The sequence below is a fragment of the Protobothrops mucrosquamatus genome, unplaced genomic scaffold, assembly GCF_001527695.2.
Source record: "Protobothrops mucrosquamatus isolate PMUCROS unplaced genomic scaffold, P.Mucros_1.0 scaffold643, whole genome shotgun sequence".
NCBI classification, from domain to species: Eukaryota; Metazoa; Chordata; class Lepidosauria; order Squamata; family Viperidae; genus Protobothrops; species Protobothrops mucrosquamatus.
The window spans coordinates 21,807-40,324 of record NW_015386934.1 but is presented as its reverse complement, the minus strand read 5'-3'; the positions used below and the strand labels follow the sequence as shown (position 1 = coordinate 40,324).

Here is an 18,518-nt window from a genome sequence, read left to right as displayed (position 1 = left end):
GCATTGGTTAAATGATTTTATCTACTGTGTTCTATGATTGTTGATTTTAATGTTTTTTTTAATGCTTTAATGTTTTTATGTGTAAGCCGCCCAGAGTCATTGGATAAGAGATGGGTGGCAAATAAATTTCCTAAATAAATAAATAAATAAATAAATAAATAAATAAATAAATAAATAAATAAATAAATAAATAAATAAATAAATAAATAAATAAATAAATAAATAAATAAATAAATAAATAAATATAAAATAATAAAATAAAATAAAATAAAATAAAATAAAATAAATAAAATAATAAAATAATAAAATAAAATAAAATAAAATAAAATAAAATAAAATAAATAAAATAAAATAAAATAAAATAAAATAATAAAATAAATAAAATAAAATAAAATAAAATAAAATATTCAAAAGTTAATTATGTAAGCTAATATTTTCTCTTTAGATCCCCTACAGAGAGCGTCCTGTTAAGTACAGGTAATCCTCGACTTATGACCACAATTGAGCCCAAAATTTATGTTGTTAAGTGACTTTTGCCCCATTTTACAATCTTTCCTGCCACAGTTGCTAAGTGAATCACTGCAGTTGATAAGTTAATAATAACGTGGTTGTTAAGTGAGCCTGGCTTCCCCTTTGCCTTTGCTTGTCAAAAGGTCGCAACAGGTGATCACATGACCTTGGGACACAGCAATGGTCATAAGTATGAATCAGTGGCCAAGCATCTGAATTTTGATCACATGATCCTGGGGCTGCTACAAAAGTCGTAAGTGTGAAAAATGGACATGTCACTTTTTTTCAGTGCCGTTGTAACTTTGAATGGACACTAAAAGAACTGTTGTAAGTCGAGGACTACCTGTAATGGTTTGTCAAAGTAGTCAGTATCAAGCCAGGTCCAGAAATACACCAAGTGAAACTAAGGAAACCAAAATTTTGTATACTCCTATGTATTCAACCATGCAATAAGAGGTATTATTGGTTTTTCTTCCTTTAGGTAGCCAATTTTTTTTGGTGTTGCAGTTGAGCATTCCTAAAGGATTATGAAGAAAAAGCAAGGCAATGAAAAGAACAGGAAACATGTACAGTAGTATTTTTCAGAAGAAATGAAATCGCTGACCCTCCCCTGTTGCTAAATAATGCCTTAAGTCTATCTTGTGTCTCTCCCCCCCTTGTTTAAATTATTCATTATTTATAGAGAAAGGAAATTGTGAAGGAGTTTAAAAGTTACTGCTTTTTAACTGCCAAGCCTCATACTGTGAACAATTCCACTTTAATTAGGTTGTGGTGTTTTTTTTACAGCAATGCCCAAGAATGAATGCTTCAATAAAGGTCATTCAGGACTAGTATCTTCAGAGCTGTTGATGCATTGTAATTATATTGGAGCTCTCAAGCAGCATTATTTTAATGGTACAACATAGGGATGCAAATTTGCTCTTGATCCCTAATTTTTAGCTATCTTTTTTTAAATGTACAAGAACCATAGAAAGCAGCTACAGAAAATTGTAAAGATCTGATAAGTAGGGGGTTTCTGTTAAAAGACTTAATAAATGCTTGGTAGTGTAACTCTATCATTAGAATGGCTGTTAAATTACCCTGAAATGTTTACTAAATTGGAGAGCTTCACCGTAGAAATCAGTACAATTATTGTACTGAGAATAGAAACAGGATATTGATGGGCTAATTTTTGTAGTAGTAGTAGTACTAGTAGTAATAATAATAAAGTTGAAAGGGACCTTGGAGGTCATCTAGTCCAACCCCCTGTTCAGATAGGAAATCCTATACCATTTCAGACAAATGGCTGTCCAGTCTCTTCTTAAAAATTTCCAGTGTTGGAACGTTCACAGCTTCTGGAGGGAGGTTGTTCTACTGATTAATTGTTCTGTCAGGAAATTTCTCCTTAGTTTTAGGTTGCTTCTCTCCTTGATTAGCTTCCATCCATTGCTTCTTGTCCTGCCTTCAGGCGCCTTGGAAAATAGCTTGACTCCCTCTTCTTTGTGGCAGCCCCTGAGATATTGGAATACTGCTATCATGTCCCCCCTCGTCCTTATCTTCATTAAACTAGACATACCCAATTCCAGCAGCCCTTCCTTATATGCTTTAGCCTCCAGTCCCCTAATCATCTTTGTTGCTCTTCTCTGTACTCTTTCTAGAGTCTCGACATCTTTTTTACATCGTGGTGACCAAAACTGGATGCAGTATTCCAAGTGTGGCCTTACCAAGGCATTGTAAAGTGCTATTTACACTTCACGTGATCTTGATTCTATCCCTCTGTTAATGCAGCCTAGCACTGTGTTGGCTTTTTTGGCAGCTGCAGTACACTGCTGGCTCATATTTAAGTGATTGTCAACTAAGACTCTTGAAATCCCTCTCACAGTTACTACTATTGAGCAAGGTACCATCTATACTATACCTGTGCATTTGGTTTTTCTTGCCTAAATGTAGAAACTTACTTTTTTCACCATTGAATTTCATTTTGTTAGATAGTGCCCAATGTTCAGCTCTGTCAAGATCCTCCTGTATCTTAAGCCTGTCTTCTGGAGTGTTGGCTATTCCTGCCAGTTTGGTGTCGTCTGCAAATTTGATGAGTTCCCCATCTATCCCCTCATCCTATCATTGATGAAGATGTTGAAGAGCACTTGGCCCAGGACAGAGCCCTGGGGCACCCCACTACACACTTCCCTCCATGTAGATGTAGTTCCATTGAGGATCACATGCTGAGTATGACCAGTCAGCCAGCTACAAATCTATCTAGTGGTGATGCTGTCTAACCTTCATTTTTCTATCTTATCAAGCAGTAGGTTGTGGTCTACTTTATCAAATGCCTTACTGAAGTCCAAGTAAATTATATCCACAGCATTCTTCTGGTCCACTAATTTTGTCACCTGGTCAAAGAATGCAATAAGATTTGTCTGGCATGATCTGTTTTTGACAAACCTATGTTGGCTTTTGGTAATGGCTTTGTTTGCCTTTAGATGTTCACTGATTTGTTGCTGTGCAACAATATAGTATGTAATAACGTTTTTCAAAGAAATATATAATATTTTGTATTGTCATGATGATTATTTTTTCTTTGATTCACTTTTAGCTCTTCTTCAACGAGTAGCTGAACTAGAGAAAGTCAATGCTGAATTTCTACGTACAAAACAGCATCTCGAGCAAGAATTTAATCAAAAGAGAGCCAAGTTTAAAGAACTGTATCTAGCTAAAGAAGGTAATGTTTAATTATTCTAAGTAGATGTAAAAATGCTAACTCTTAACTAAGATGGCTAGGAGAGAATTATTATTTTTTGAGGAAATGTACTGTTTGAGAAAATTTATGTGAGGATCTTTCCCACACAGGAAAGCATTATTCTCTGTCTCATAAGACATAAAGACCCTTCACAAATCTTAGGCTTCAAAATGAGTTGAAAAAGCATAGCACATAATTTAGAATGGAATACAGTTAGTCCTTGACTAATTACCAGTTTTTCAGTGACTGTTTGAAGTTAACAACAGCCCTGAACAAATGGTGGTTATGACCAGACCTCAAAGTTCTGGCTGTTCCAACACCCTCTGTGGTTATGTGTTTGCACTCTGGGCCCTTAGCACTCTGCATTTATGACCAGTTGCAGCTTCTTCTTTCTGTATAACCTTAATGAACACAAATCTGATTTGAAATAGTGGGTATCATCTTGAAGAATTTGCAGCGAGCCTGTACTCCCATCCTATTTTGTTTGAGCAGAAGCTTCTTGACTAATAAGGAATGTCTTTATTGGTTTTGTGTTAACTGAATTATCACAGCCCTTGAGAAGAAACAAAGAATGTCCTTGCATGTCATGAGAAAATTTTTAAAAGGTATTAGACCAGCTTAGATTTGACAGATATTGGCATTAAACAAACTCATGAAATTAGTGGAGAAAGAATTGGAAGCTCTGGGCCATAGCATTAAATAGGTCTTTACCAGGCCTGGGAGACAGATTAATAACTTGGATTCATAATGTGAATTCATAAACAAATCTGAGCAGTCATAATGATAACTATTCTGATGTTTGGTATGTTCAGGATTCTCCAAATTATAGTATAATATGTAGGAAATAAAATAAATACTTATGCCATTAGCTTTTGGGATTGAAGGAACTTTTGGGTAATGAAGGAAGGAAATAGAGAACATTTCTAAAAATTCACAGAAGCCACTTTTCAATTTTGAAATGGCACCTCTTCCTAAATGTGCAAGAAAGCCCCTTTGTTGCTTTTCTGAAGGAGCTGCATTGCATGTCCCGCCCACACTGGTGTTTTTCAGATCTTTTCCCCAAAGGTGCTTTTTCAAAAGGCAACTGGACTTTCTTATTATTATTTTTTGCTTGAAAATGCTTTGCTTCTCATCCAAGAAGCTTCTTCAGTTCTGACTGAATGGTGGGGAATAGAAAGATTTCTATTCTTTTCAGTCATCTGGTTGTTAGCACTCTGATGGTCGATTCTATTCAAAGAATAGAAATCTTTCTATTCCCCTCCCATTCAGTCAGAACTGAAGAAGCTTCTTGGATGAGAAGCAAAATATTTTCAAGAAAAAAAAACCCAAGAAAGTCCAGTTACCTTTTGAAAAACACTTTTGGGACAACTATGACCTGGATGATTGAGAAGCTCCGTAGACATTCAGATATTTTTGTTTTTCTGTCCCCTTAGCTTCAGAAAAAATATTCCTCTATATTTCCCCCTACTTTCTGTTTCGTGTCTTCCTTGCTTCTCCTGGCAAAGAATAATGGAGGTCACAGGACTTTATAGAAGAAAGTGAAAAGTGGCACTTGAGTGGTGGCACATTTTTAAAACTTCCATAACAGGGTATTTAGTTACATTGACAGTTTCTCTGATTTCTAAAATAATCCAGAATATGAGGAAGACCTCAGCAGGCCTCATCCATTAGTTAAAGTAGGCAGATTGTGTTGGTTCTTATTAATCCATTGGCACATGAGCTGTGTAACTGTCCAAAGTTTCTCCAAAGTCTGTTCTTTATCCTTATTTGGAGCTGTTGCAGGAAGCAATCTGGATACTAGAAGACAAATAGTTGATCAAATTGGGTTATCTATCAGAGGTTCTGAATAATATCATCTGGATGAACTTTCAAGAACAGAATATACAAAACAAGATAAAAGGCTTTCAAAATTTTATGTCATAAAGCACAAAAAGATAGCATTTTTCTGATATTAAGGAGGCCGCAAGGTTTTTTTAAAATTGTTTTTAATTGTGAACAGTGTTCAGCTGAGTGTGTAGAAGTCTATAATTATAGCTTGGTATGTGGTTAAGGTAGGTTATTTCTAGGACAATCCAATCTGAAAAGGTAGGGCACCTTCTCCCTGCAAAAAGCACACTTGCGTCAGCTGAAGAAGAGGCGTGGTCTCAAGATTAAAAAATATCCTCCATAACATCCTAAGATGACATATTCATGTTGAGTATAAGGTCTGCTTTCTGACACTAGGAAGTATGATTCCATAATAAAAAGCAGTTTTAAAACAACAGTATAGATTTCAGTATTCCAAGCTTATCATAGAGTTGGAAGGGGAACTGAGAATGAGACATAAAGTTAGAATAGTAAACTGGGTGTAGAATTTATATAGATTTGCTTACAGCTAATTGAATATTAGCAGTAAGTGGAAGTTTCTCCCCTTGTATCGAGAAATCTCTAAAATAAATAAATATTTATATAATTATTCCCTATTGTTTTTAAAGTGGATCTGAAGAGGCAAAATGCAGAATTGCAGGCAGCACATGATGATCTGGAGAAATTACAAAAGCAGCTCATGGAAGCACAAGCTGAAATGGAGAACATCAAAGCCATTGCTACAGTGTCTGAAAATACTAAACAGGAAGCTATTGATGATGTAAAGAAACAATGGCAGGAAGATGTTGCCTCTCTGCAGGCTATAATGAAAGGTAGGACTAACAAAAATGGATCGATTGTTAGGCCAGTTTCATACTTACTAATATCTCCGATACATAGCTTGCTATTCCAAACCTTAGTCTATACAGAGAAACTGCCTACTTCAGATAGCTCTTGTGGAAAGGAAACTGCACTAAATTGACACAGAAGAATTTGATATATGAGGTCATTGTTTGGCATCATCTGTGGTTTCTTTAATTTTGTGGATTCACGTTTTTGTTATAATTTAAAAATACCCACCCTTGCTTGTGTTAAAAGTTGGTTCAGACAGACTTCCAAAAATAAATCAGCTCGTCATAAAAATTATGACTGCTGGTAATAGAATTTTTCTATTTTTTAAAAAAGGATATATACTTAAAAAGTGAATAAATTTAATTAAAGAATAAAATAGAGCTGGAAAGGATCTTGGGGGTCTTCTAGTCCAGCCCCCTGCTCAAGCAGGAGAACCTATAGCATTTCAGACAAGTGACTGTCTTGTCTCTTCTTAAAGATATCCAGTGCCCAGGATTTCTGAAGGCAAGCTGTTTCACTGGTTAATTGTCCTCACTGTCAGGAAGTTTCTCCTTAATTCCAGTTTGCTTCTCTCTTTGGTCAGTTTCCAACCATTGTTTCTTGACCTGCCCTCCAACCTGAAGCAGATGTATATGAAAAGCAACCACATTAATAAGAACTGGCTAGAACAGTTCTTACTGACAACTTAATGTTTACAGAAGAATGTATGTATGTGTAGTGCCAATTAGTTATGACTCTTGTACTCTGCACAGATTTTCTATTTCAGTTTCAGACGTGCAATTTTAAATAAATTTTTAAAAAACAAAAAAATGTTGATAACTGCATGAGGTATTATGGTATTTTTGTAACCATTTTGCATTTACCATTAATATCTGGAACATTCTTCAGCGTAGAAAAGTTTACAGAGTCATTTCTATCACTGCCATTAGAACACACAGTATGGTTTGAATCTTTTAAGTGTAACTACAGCATCTACATTTTCTATATTTACCTGGAAAATATACTCCAAACTTGATGCTTAATCATAAGCTGTACAAATTTAGTGAAGGTGCCATTTCCTGTTCTAGAAGATTTTATTCTAGTAAACTATCAGACCAACCTCTGACTTGTTGGATTGGCGCATTTTATGTGTATGCCAAATAATATGTTTTAAGAGACTCACTCTGAGTGGTTTTGTAATAAGATTGTCAGCAAAGATGATTTGTTGTAATTGTTATTCAGAAACTGTCCGTGAATATGAAGGCCAGTTTCATCACAGGCTGGAACAAGAGCGATCTCAGTGGAATCAGTATCGAGAGAATGTCGAACGGGAAATAGCAGAGCTGAGAAGGCGACTTTCAGAAGGTCAAGAAGAGGAAAACTTGGAGAATGAAATGAAGAAGGTCAGTCAGGATAGAGCAGTTTCCCAACCTTGGCAACTGGGTGGGCTTCAACTCTCAGAATTCTCTAGCCAGCATTCGATAAAAAATGGAACCATATCCTTTAATTATGCTGCTTGATAGTAGAATAACAAATTGGGCTGGTCCAACCCTCACTGTTTCTAAACTTTTGAGCTCTGTATAAAACCCTTTTATTTAGTCTCACTTTTTGTGCATAAAAGCAAGAGTTGTTTTATTTGTTTTTTTGTTTGTTTAATTGTTTTGCTAATGTCTTAAAAGGCTGGTCTGAAAATACCACTGGGAGGCATTGAAATAAAAAGTTATGCCATGGAATAATTTTAAATTTTTATCACTGAAATTTGTCCCAAAACATTGAAATGTTTTAAAGCCCAGTTTTAATGTTCATTTCTTTGTTTAATTTCTTCCTTATTGGTACATAATTATTTGTAAAGATTTTAATAATACTTTAGTAATAGTGATACCTAAATATTTTAAAGATTTATATACTATTGGAATCCCTAAAAGTGTGGAAATTCCCTTTTGAGTTTTTTTGGGATTTACGAATAAACATCAAATGTGATTAATGAAAATTAGCTGATGGTCCTTATACCTCTACAAAGACCTCTTAATTTCTTCTTAATATAGCTAGCTAAATGAAAAGCATTTGAAAGAGTTAAGATCATCTCATCTGCAAATAGATTTAAAAGATGCGTCTTATCTCCCATTTTTATCCCTTTAATCTGATTATTGGATCTAATTGCTGTTGCCAGGATCCAATTGCTGTTGGTGATGAAAGACAATCCTGCTTGGTACCTCTTAAAGTCATGATGGGATCTGAATCATAGCTGTTAAGACATATCTGGGCATTAGTTGGTCCATACATATGTTTGATCAACTTATAGAAACCAGCCAAATTTAAACTAATGTTTATTTTAAAAATTGTACTTCCAGAGATGAAAGGTTTAAATACATCTAAAGAACATATGGTTAATGAAGATTGATTTATTATACCAATTGGTATAATATTTAATAGTTTCCTAATGGGATAGATATATTACACTTTGGAATAAAGCCAGATCAATCCATAAGAATAATTTCACACAATCACTTTTAATTAGTTGGCTAACAGTTCAGTGTACAGTTTATAATTCATATTGAGAAGTGAGATGGGCTTATAAAATGCCAAATCTTGGGGATTTTTATTTGATTCAACATTACCTTAGAGACTGTTTCTAAGATTCTGGTAAAGGTTCCCCTTAATGCAAAGTATTGCATAAAAATAGAAATTCAGGTACTAAAATCTCTTTAAATGATTTATAAAATTTCTCTGACAATCCATCAAGGCCATGAGACTTTCCATTTGGAATAGTATTCAAGACTTCATTGATTTCTGAAAGAGAAAAGGAAATTCCATAAATTGTATATCTTTGGGAGCCAATTCTGTGAATGTTAATTTATTTAAATATTATTGATTTTTATTGATGAAGGATTATTTGAGAAATATAATTGCTGAAAAGTTTGAATTGTTCACTTATACCTTTAATTTTGATCATTTTTAATTGCACTTACATATTTTTCTTCTTAGCTTTTTTCAGTTTATTTGCCAGTACAGTACTCATCTGGTTTATACATTCTCCTTTTAATACTGCCTTCGTAGCGTCCCCTCTTGTTCTTACTGATGTTTGATTTGTATGATTTTCTTGAAAAGGGTTTCTCGTTTCTTGTATTCTTGTTTTGTTGCTTCATTGTATAGTATTACCGGTATATTAAAATACCAATTGTAAGTAAGTGAAACTATCTCTTCTAATTTGAAGGTAGTAATCACTGGAACATGGTCTGATATAAGTAAATTTAACTTGTTGCAGAAAATTTGTAAAAGTTTTAGAACTTTGTTTTCTGCCAGAGTAGTGACATGGTGTTCTGGATTTAGGGATATTGTTTTCTCCTCTGTCATGGTCAGATCACTTCCTGTCTGGTGAGTCTTCACTTCTCTGGCATTACACTCCTTGCACCTATAGTGGCATCTGTGGCTAGGAAAGCCTTTGCATTGTCTTTCAGCAGAGTCACTTATAAAGATGGACAGACATAAAAACTGGATGGATGGATGGACAGATAGATAATTCTTAATTTGGTGAATAGATAAGCTTTATATATGTGTTAAATTTTTGTTCTTTTTTTGTCCTTGTTTTTGTCCTTTTTGTATCATTACACCCTTTGTTTCTATGCTACCCTAATTGCCTTATTTCTTTATAGTAAAGCAAATACATAAGCATTTAAAGATTTGGTGACATACATTCACAGGATTTGTAAACTTGTTTTTTATTTATTTATTTATTTATTTAATCCCATTTATACCCCGCCCTTCTCCCGAGGGACTCAGGGCGGCTTACAGGTAAATAAAAACAGTACAATACAATAGATATCTCTAAAAGCCGAATTAAAATATATATTAAATAACCTGTATTAAGTTTAATATTATAAAATCCCTTTAAAATCCCTATAAAATCCCCCCCTAGGCCAATCCCGCTTGATGGAAAAGCCATGTCTTGAGGGCACGGCGGAAGGAGGGGAGATCCTCCCCTTTGAAATCTGTATAAGCCATACTAGTATGTTTCTGCTAAAACATGTTTTGTTTATGGATGGGGCAAGATATTTTGTGTTTAGCTTGTTATTTAGACTAAAAATAATAGTATTGGTTGAGTCTTTTAGGAAGCAAGAAGCAATTTGCTGCAATACATCATCCACTTAGAAGGCAATAAAATATTGGGATTTTCTTCTTTATGCACATGTATATTGTACAGTTGTACAGTTTGGGCTTCTCTGCATAGTTATATTACTGACATGTCACACATATTTGTAAATAGTGGCTGAATCAGAAGACTATTGGTTATCTGAGTAGCACTCAGTCAAAAGTTAAAACAGCATAATACAGGGATGTCAAACTGGCGGTCTGCAGGCCGGATGCATCACGTGTAGGCCACGCCCACCCCAGCTCCACAAAGACAAAAAAGTCACAATATGTCACATGACGCAATCGAGTTTGACACCTGTGGTATAAAAGATGTATTAAAACTATAAAAATTAGACACAATTACAAAAACCTGTCACTCATCCCAGCGCTTGGGGGGAAAGCCAAGGCTTCAGAGTTTTCTGAAAGGCTAGGAGGGTAGAGGCCTGCTGAATTTCAGGGAGAAGAGTGTTCTATAGGGTATGGGCTGCCACAGAAAAAACATGAAGAGGAGCTAGCTTCCATAAGATATTAAGAGGAAGGGACTAAGAGTGTGGAGATATGTACTAGGGTATCATCATCATACTGATGATACTGGACCCCATGTTGACGGATGTCCTCCCCTACTATTTTTGTCCCCTAGTAGCTTGGGTGTATCCAGATAACTAATGTTAAAAATGAGCGGAGAAAAAAGGCTTGAGGGCACCCCATATTATTATTATTATTATTATTATTATTATTATTATTATTATTATTATTATTATTATTATTATTATTATTAATAATAATAGTAATAGTAATAGTAATAGTAATAGTAATAGTAATAGTAATAGTAATAAAGTTGGAAGGGACCTTGGAGGTCATCGAGTCCAACCCCCTGCTCAGGCAGGAACCCTACACCATTTCAGACAAATGGCTGTCCAGTCTCTTCTTAAAAACTTCCAGTGTTGGAGCATTCACCACTTCTGGAGGCAGGTTGTTCCACTGCTTAATTGTTCTAACTGTCAGGAAATTTCTCCTTAGTTCTAAGTTGCTTCTCTCCTTGATCAGTTTCCACCCATTGCTTCTCGTCCTGCCTTCAGGTGCCTTGGAGAATAGCTTGATTCCCTCTTCTTTGTGGCAGCCCCTGAGATATTGGAACACTGCTATCATGTCCCCCCTCGTCCTTCTCTTCATTAAATTAGACATACCCAATTCCAGCAACCGTTCTTTATATGTTTTAGCCTCCAAATGAAACTGGGCATGGAAGAAGGTGGGGAACTACCATAATATAGTGCCTCAAAGTTTAAAAAGTTAACATATAGAAAAAATTAAATATATTACTCTCAAAAGCCTGTTTGTCAATAGTAAAGATTTTATTTTAAAATATTGTAATTTCTTTGACTGTTGTGAGCTTCCCAGAGTCACTGAGAGTCAGATGGCATACAAATTTAATTATAATCAACAACAGCAACAATCCCCAGATGGTATCCACTGATATCCCCAATGTTTTAAAATTAAATTTGGATTAGAAATGGCCAAAAACATTCTGTTAAACATTCTGTTATCTTCTTAGGAATTTTTACAAGATATCAGTTGAAAATAGAAATTTCTAGTCTGATGGCCAGAGACATTTTGATTCACAATAGTCTTCACTGAACCCAGGTGGCTTTGAAATTGTCAACGTAGTAGTGTGTCTTTTATACATTCAGCACAAAAGAAATCTGTTGCCTAAAACTGATATAGTATTGAAAGTCTATTAGCTTTCAGTCAGTAGACTGATGACTAAAATCAGGTCACAGCTGGATTTATTGTATCATTTAATGTTGATTTCAGGCTCAAGAAGATGCAGAAAAACTTCGTTCGGTTGTGATGCCCATGGAGAAGGAGATTGCAACTTTAAAGGATAAACTGACTGAGGCTGAAGAAAGAATAAAAGAGCTGGAAGCTTCAAAGGTGAGGAAAACAAAATACTAACAATAAGTGCTGAGGAAGAGTACAATAATTACCCATCTATCAACAGTACACATTGTTTCTTTACTTTGCAGCATGCCGTTTTTCTTGTTCTTTGGGACAGGAAACATGGTGACACTAGGAGATTTCTATTGTCCAACTCACTAAGCATTGTAAACAGATTTAAAAATAACAATTATCTCTGTATCCTCTCTTCTCTTTCAACTCTCTCTATGCCATGGCATCATCACTTTCTTCAAAACTCAGAGCTGTAGCTTTGCTTCATCTGCATCTTGCTGAATACATTTTGAATTTACTAAGAAAACAGAGGTTTACTAGTGAGCATTAAAACTCAATGAAGATTTAATTAATTAATCAGAATAATGCTGGAAGGGACCTTGGAGGTCTTCTAGTCCAACCCCCTATTCAAGCAGGAGACCCTATACTATTTCAGACAAGTGACTCTCCAGTCTCTTCTTAAAAACCTCCAGTGATGAAGCACCCACAACTTCTGATGGCAAGCCGTTCCATTGATTAATTGTCCTCACTGTTAGGAAGTTTCTCCTTAATTCCAGTTTGCTTCTCTCCTTGATTAGTTTCCATCCATTGTTTCTTGGCCTGCCCTCTGGTGATTTGGAAAATAAGTTGACCCCCCTCCTCTTTGTGACAACCTTTGAAATACTGAAATACTGCTATTATGTCCCCCTTAATCCTTTTCTATAGACTAGCCAAATCCAAATCCTGCAACCGTTTTAGTCTCCAGGCCTTTAATAATCTTAGTTGCTCTTCTTTGCACTTTTTCCAAAGTCTCAACATCTTTTTTGTAATGTGGTGACCAAAACTGGATGCAGTATTCTAGGTTTGGCCTTACTTAGACTTTATAAAGCGGTATTAATATTTCACATGATTTTGATTCTATGCCCTGTGGGGAGTTGGCTATTCCTGTCAGCTTAATGTCATCTACAAATTTGATGAGTTCCCCTTCTGTTCCTTCATCTAAGTAATTTATGAAGCTATTGAAGAGCACTGGGCCTAAGATAGAACCTTATGGTACCTCACTGCTTAATTCCCTCCATGTAGATGTCAGTTTTGTCAGCCAGTTACAAAACCATCTGATGGTGATGCTATCTCACATTTTTCTGCCTTAGCAAGAAGTAGGATGTGGTCTACTTTGTCCAGGCCTCACATTCAAACTTGATAAGCTAGGTATTTATAGCATTTAAAGAATACATTATGGTTTGAGAAAACCGATACTGCACTTAAAAATCTTTCTTTCTCCCTCTGCTTTTTAACAACATATTGCAATATTCCCTTGGAATTTTGTATATTGCATGAATAGGGCAAATGATTGCGTTTAAGTGGTAGTTTGTAATAGGTTTTATTTCTTATAATATCCTCTTCCTAATAAACTAATAGCAGTTCTGCTGTTTAATATTCAAGATATCCCAGATACATCATTCCTTTTTTTCTTAATAACTTGTAATATTTGCTTTCAGCAGAGGATTATAGAAGATCTTGTCTAGCAAGTGAATATTAAAAGATAAGGAAGTAGCATTAATTATCTTTCTAACTGTAGAGTTTACCTTTCCACAAATACTGTGGTGGAGATGATCCTCCTCACATAGTCCTTTGCATGCTATTAACCTATGAAACTGAAGCAGAAGGTATTATGAAGCAAACAGCTGTCATCTTAAAATCCTCTCTTAATGATACATTATTATACACATATATAATGTCTTTATATAATTTGTTCTAGGCATTTTAGAGGCTGATGTATGGGCTAAAAGTCTTAAAGTAAGCAATATTTTTATTTTTAAAAATAGGAAAATAGGTAATAAAGTAAAACACCAACTTCTGTTGATTCATTATGTGCCATCACGTATTAGTGATCATTAGTGTAGAATGATCTGTCCCAACCAAGCCCTTCAGGCTGTCCAATATTGCACTTGTCATCACTCTATTCAAGTTCATCCATCTTACTGCTGGTTTTCTTCTTCTCTTTCCTAGCATCATATATTTCTCAAAAGAGCTTCTCTTTACATTGTGTGTCCAAAATATAATTTCAGCCTGCTCATTTGTGCTTCAAGTAACAACTTGGATTGATCGGTGATCTATTTGTTTGTCTTCCCTGCTATCCATAGTATTCCCAGGAGTCTTCATGTTTGAAAGTGTACTCTTTCTGTGATTTTCAAAATCTAGCATTCACTTCCATAGAGTGTTACAGGGAAAACAATTGCCTGCATAATTCTGAACTTTGTAGGTATTGACATGTCAAGAAATATTTTTTCAAGGCCTTCAATATTACATTACCAAATGCTAATCTCCGGTATATTTCTTGATTGCTGATTTCTTTACTGTTAATAGTTGATCCCAAAATACAGATACTATCTTTGCTATCTTCCTTGTCAATTCTGAGGCTGATTGCTGTACCTGTTATCATTATTTTTGGTTTCATATTTAATCTCAGTTCCATTTTTTCACTTTGCTCCTTGATATGTTGTTAATAGAGTTTACAGATCATTTGATTTTTCAGCTATCATTGAAGTGTCACTGTCTATAGTATAAATTATTAATGTTTCTTCCTCTAGTTTTGAAATCATGCTGATCTTTTTCCAATCTAATAAGCAATAAGGAGAACTGCAAATGTCATATTTTTGGATCATTTTCCTCAATAAATCAATGAACAAGTATAAAGTTTTTGACAATTATTTCATTGGGTACTCTTTATCTAGTTTAAAGACTTATGTGGAGAACAGGTTGTGTTTTAGGACATACTGTATTTATACAGAAATATTGAAAATTCAAAAGGGTTCACAAACATTTAAGCACCACTGTAAAGCTACAATGTGGGTAATATACAAGACCTAGGTATGTTGTTACATATATCAGTATGTATTCCGGAATGACAATTTTTTCTAACATGCTTAGAAATATACTTGATAAATATTTATGCTAACCATTAACTTTTGCCTCATTATATGTTTTCAGGTTAAAGAACTGAATCACTACTTGGAAGCTGAGAAATCCTGTAGGACAGATCTAGAAATGTACGTGGCCGTTTTGAATACTCAAAAGTCAGTTCTGCAAGAAGACGCAGAAAAATTACGGAAAGAACTTCATGAAGGTATGGATTTTTCTCTGGGCTAAAAGTATGAAAATAATTTAATATAGATTTAGAACATGCAATACATGCTTAAGCTAAGCTGTGTGTAATGCTCTTCTAAATACAGTGTAATGTCATCTCATATTGGAAAAATAACTCTTAGAGCCCACAATCCAAGGAAGGCAGGAAGGTTCATCCAATCTTTGATTTACAATTAGTATGTATATTTAAATATGTGATGCATTTTAAGGGAACTATTTATTTTGTAATTTGTGGAGTTTTCTCTTTTTTGACTTTCGTTTTCCTCTATTTGACATCTGAACAAATGGTTTTCTGCAGAATGAAATTATAAAGAATATGAACTCAATAAAGAGCTATAAAGAAGCAATGTTGTTGAAATAGGGTAAGCTTACGTGAGCAATATCAAGCAGTAAATCCAGTTCTTCATGTGTTCTCGAGTACTGAGAACAGACAGAATAAAATTGGAACACTGTGTCTTACCTATGAGTAGCCTTCTGAGGCTCAGATCTGATTTGCCTGTATTAGGATCTTACAAAATTATTATTAAAAATGCTTTTTTATTATTCAGCTGAGTCTCTGTAGACTATCTGGCTGAAGAATGACGTCTATATTTGTAGTAGTTCCTATTGTATGCACATATAGTTTAGGAGACGTAAAGCATTCTGGACCAAATAAATCTTTAATGCTGTTCTTCCTTATCCATTGCTTCCACAAGAACTCAATATGCACTCTCCTGAAAGTCTTACACCAGGAGAACCTGTAATCTGAGTTTGATGAGATGAATGAGCTTGGAGCTCTTCAAAATGTAACATTCTTATTATATCAATATGAGTAAATCATCAAGAATGATTTATGCACCCCATAAAATTAATGGTGCAACAAAATATATCAATTCAATTGTTGTAGTGGTTCTCAGAGTTGCTACAACACAAGTTAAGAAAAATTAAGAACACAAGTTAAGAAAAAAAAAACCTACATTTTCTTTAGTGTTCAAAAACTATGGAAAATAGTATTGGCTGAAAATTTAACATAACAACAAAGAGTAGTTCTTACCAATGTGTATCCTTAACAGAACTGCATCTGTGTGAAGGAAAGTATGCAGTGGGATACCCCAAGGCTTTGCCTTAGGCCCAGTACTCATCAATGATTTAGACGAGGAGATAGAAGGGGAAATTTGCAGACAACACCAAGTTGGCATATTATTATTAATCTTTATTGATTAGCCCTTGAGCCATATCAAAGTGCAAAGTTCCAATAACAAATCATTACCAACGTCTAATAAAAGCAATTTAAAATAAAATTTGATAAAATACAGTTTAAAATGGAACACCAAGTTGGCATAAATAACCAATACTCCAAAATATAGGCTCAAGATACAGAAGGATGTTGACAGTCTTGAACACTGGACCCTATCTAACAAAATGAAATTCAATAGTGAGAAAAATACAATTTCACTCTTAGGCAAGAAAAGCCAAATACACAGGTATAGAATAGGTGGCACCTGACTTAATAGTAGTAACTGCGAGAGGGATCTGGGAGTACTAATGGACAATCACTTAAATATGCAGTGTGCTGCAGCCACCAAAAAAGCCAACACAGTCCAAGGCTGCATTAACAGAGGGATAGAATCAAGATCACGTGAAGTGTTAGTACCACTTAATAATGTCTTGGTAAGATCACAGTTGGAATATTGCATCCAGTTGTGGTTGCCACAATATAAAAATGATGTTGAGACTCTAGAAAGAGTGCAGAGAAGAGCAACAAAGATGACTAGGAGCTTGGAGGCTAAAGCATAATGAAAAACAGTTGCAGGAACTGGGTATATCTAGTCTAAAGAAAAGAAGAAACAGGGGTGACATGATATCATTGTTCCAATATTTGAGGCGCTGCCACAAAGGAGAGGGGGTTCAGCCTATTTTCCAAAGCACCTGAAGGCCAGATAAGGAATAACAGATGGAAACTAATCAAGGAGAGAACTAACCTAGAAATAAGGAGAAATTTACTGACAGAACAATTAACCAATGGAACAGCTTGCCTTCAAATGCTCCATCACTGGAGGATATTAAGAAGAGCTTGGACAACCAATTGTCTGAAATGAGGATTCAGCAGGGGTTGGACTTGAACAGGGGTGTCAAACTCAATTTCATTGAGGGCCGCATCAGCATTGCGGTTGCCCTGGGGGGGCGGGGGTGTGTGGCCAGGGTGAGTGCGGCCTACTGGGTGGGCGTGGATGGAGTGGGTGTGGCCTACTGGGTGGGCATGGCCAGCTCTACATTGTTCGCGTCAAGGGTGCCTGTGGGGGCCTGGGCAGGAGTGGGACAGATCTGAGGGTCTCTGGCACAAGGGGGTGGAACTGGGGCAAGCGCCAAGGCATGGTCCATTTCTTCATTCCTCACAAAGGGTGACACCTCCCCAGCATGCACCCAGGGGGTGGGGCTGACACGGCAGGGGCTGGTGCCTCGGTGTTTCTAGACGGCCTAGTACAACTAAGACTGAATGCATTTCAGCATAGATGGCCACCACAAAATTGTACATTGGCTCCCGGCCGGCCAGGGCCAAGGCAGTGGGGGCCATTCCCTCACTGTTTCCAGGATGGCTTCGCGGGCCACCTTTAACCACTTCGCGGGCCACATCTGGCCCCCGGGCCTTGTGTTTGACATGTCTGGACTAGAAGGTCCCTTCCAACTCTGTTATTCTCTGAGTCTTGAACAAAATTTAAAGATTCCTTTTGCTGCATTTTATTTCTATTTTAGTTAGGATAAAAACATTGAATGTGTGGTTGAAAATGTTGTATTGTTCCTTATGTTTATTAAATATATTTATATAAATACATATTTATATTAATATATAAATATAAAATAAATTTATTACCAATTTTCTTGCTGTTGTCTTTAGCTATATAGTTTCTGTTTTACTCATTTGGCTTTTAAGTTTCTTTTTTTAATTGTCTGTACTTCGTGATTGCTGTCTATAACAGCAGTAAATTATGACATGAAATGAGGACTATTTGAACAGCATGCTTACTTTGCTTCCAATTATTGTGTATGTTAGTGCTCAGTATGTTCCTAGATATGTACAAAATATTATTGCAGTTAACTTTGTGAGCAAACTTAACTGCAACAATTCAAAATGGAGTTCACTGTCTGTTTTCATATAGTATGCCATCTACTAGAGCAGGAAAGGCAACAGCATAATCAGCTCAAACACACGTGGCAGAAGGCCAATGACCAATTCTTGGAGTCACAGCGTTTATTGATGAGGGACATGCAGTGGATGGAGATGGTGCTGACCTCAGAACAGCTACGGCAAGTTGAAGAACTAAAGAAAAAAGACCAGGTTAGCTAATGCAGCATTGAGATTTGTAGCCAGGCTTTCTTGTGATTGAACAAGGGAGACTGGAGGAAGATGCAAGGGAGCATTTGTTTCTAGTAC

At 35.7% G+C, this 18,518-nt stretch overlaps 1 protein-coding gene across 1 annotated transcript in view; it reads left to right on the top strand.

Annotated features, from left to right (window-relative positions):
* The window catches only part of RABEP1 (rabaptin, RAB GTPase binding effector protein 1), a 56,363-nt gene that overhangs the window by 24,262 nt on the left and 13,583 nt on the right, over positions 1-18,518 (top strand). The window contains exons 2-7 of the mRNA XM_015817862.1: positions 3,083-3,208; positions 5,701-5,904; positions 7,145-7,305; positions 11,846-11,965; positions 14,951-15,086; positions 18,244-18,422. Coding sequence (XP_015673348.1) covers positions 3,083-3,208; positions 5,701-5,904; positions 7,145-7,305; positions 11,846-11,965; positions 14,951-15,086; positions 18,244-18,422 — 926 coding nt within the window. The remainder of the gene's footprint in view (positions 1-3,082; positions 3,209-5,700; positions 5,905-7,144; positions 7,306-11,845; positions 11,966-14,950; positions 15,087-18,243; positions 18,423-18,518) is intronic.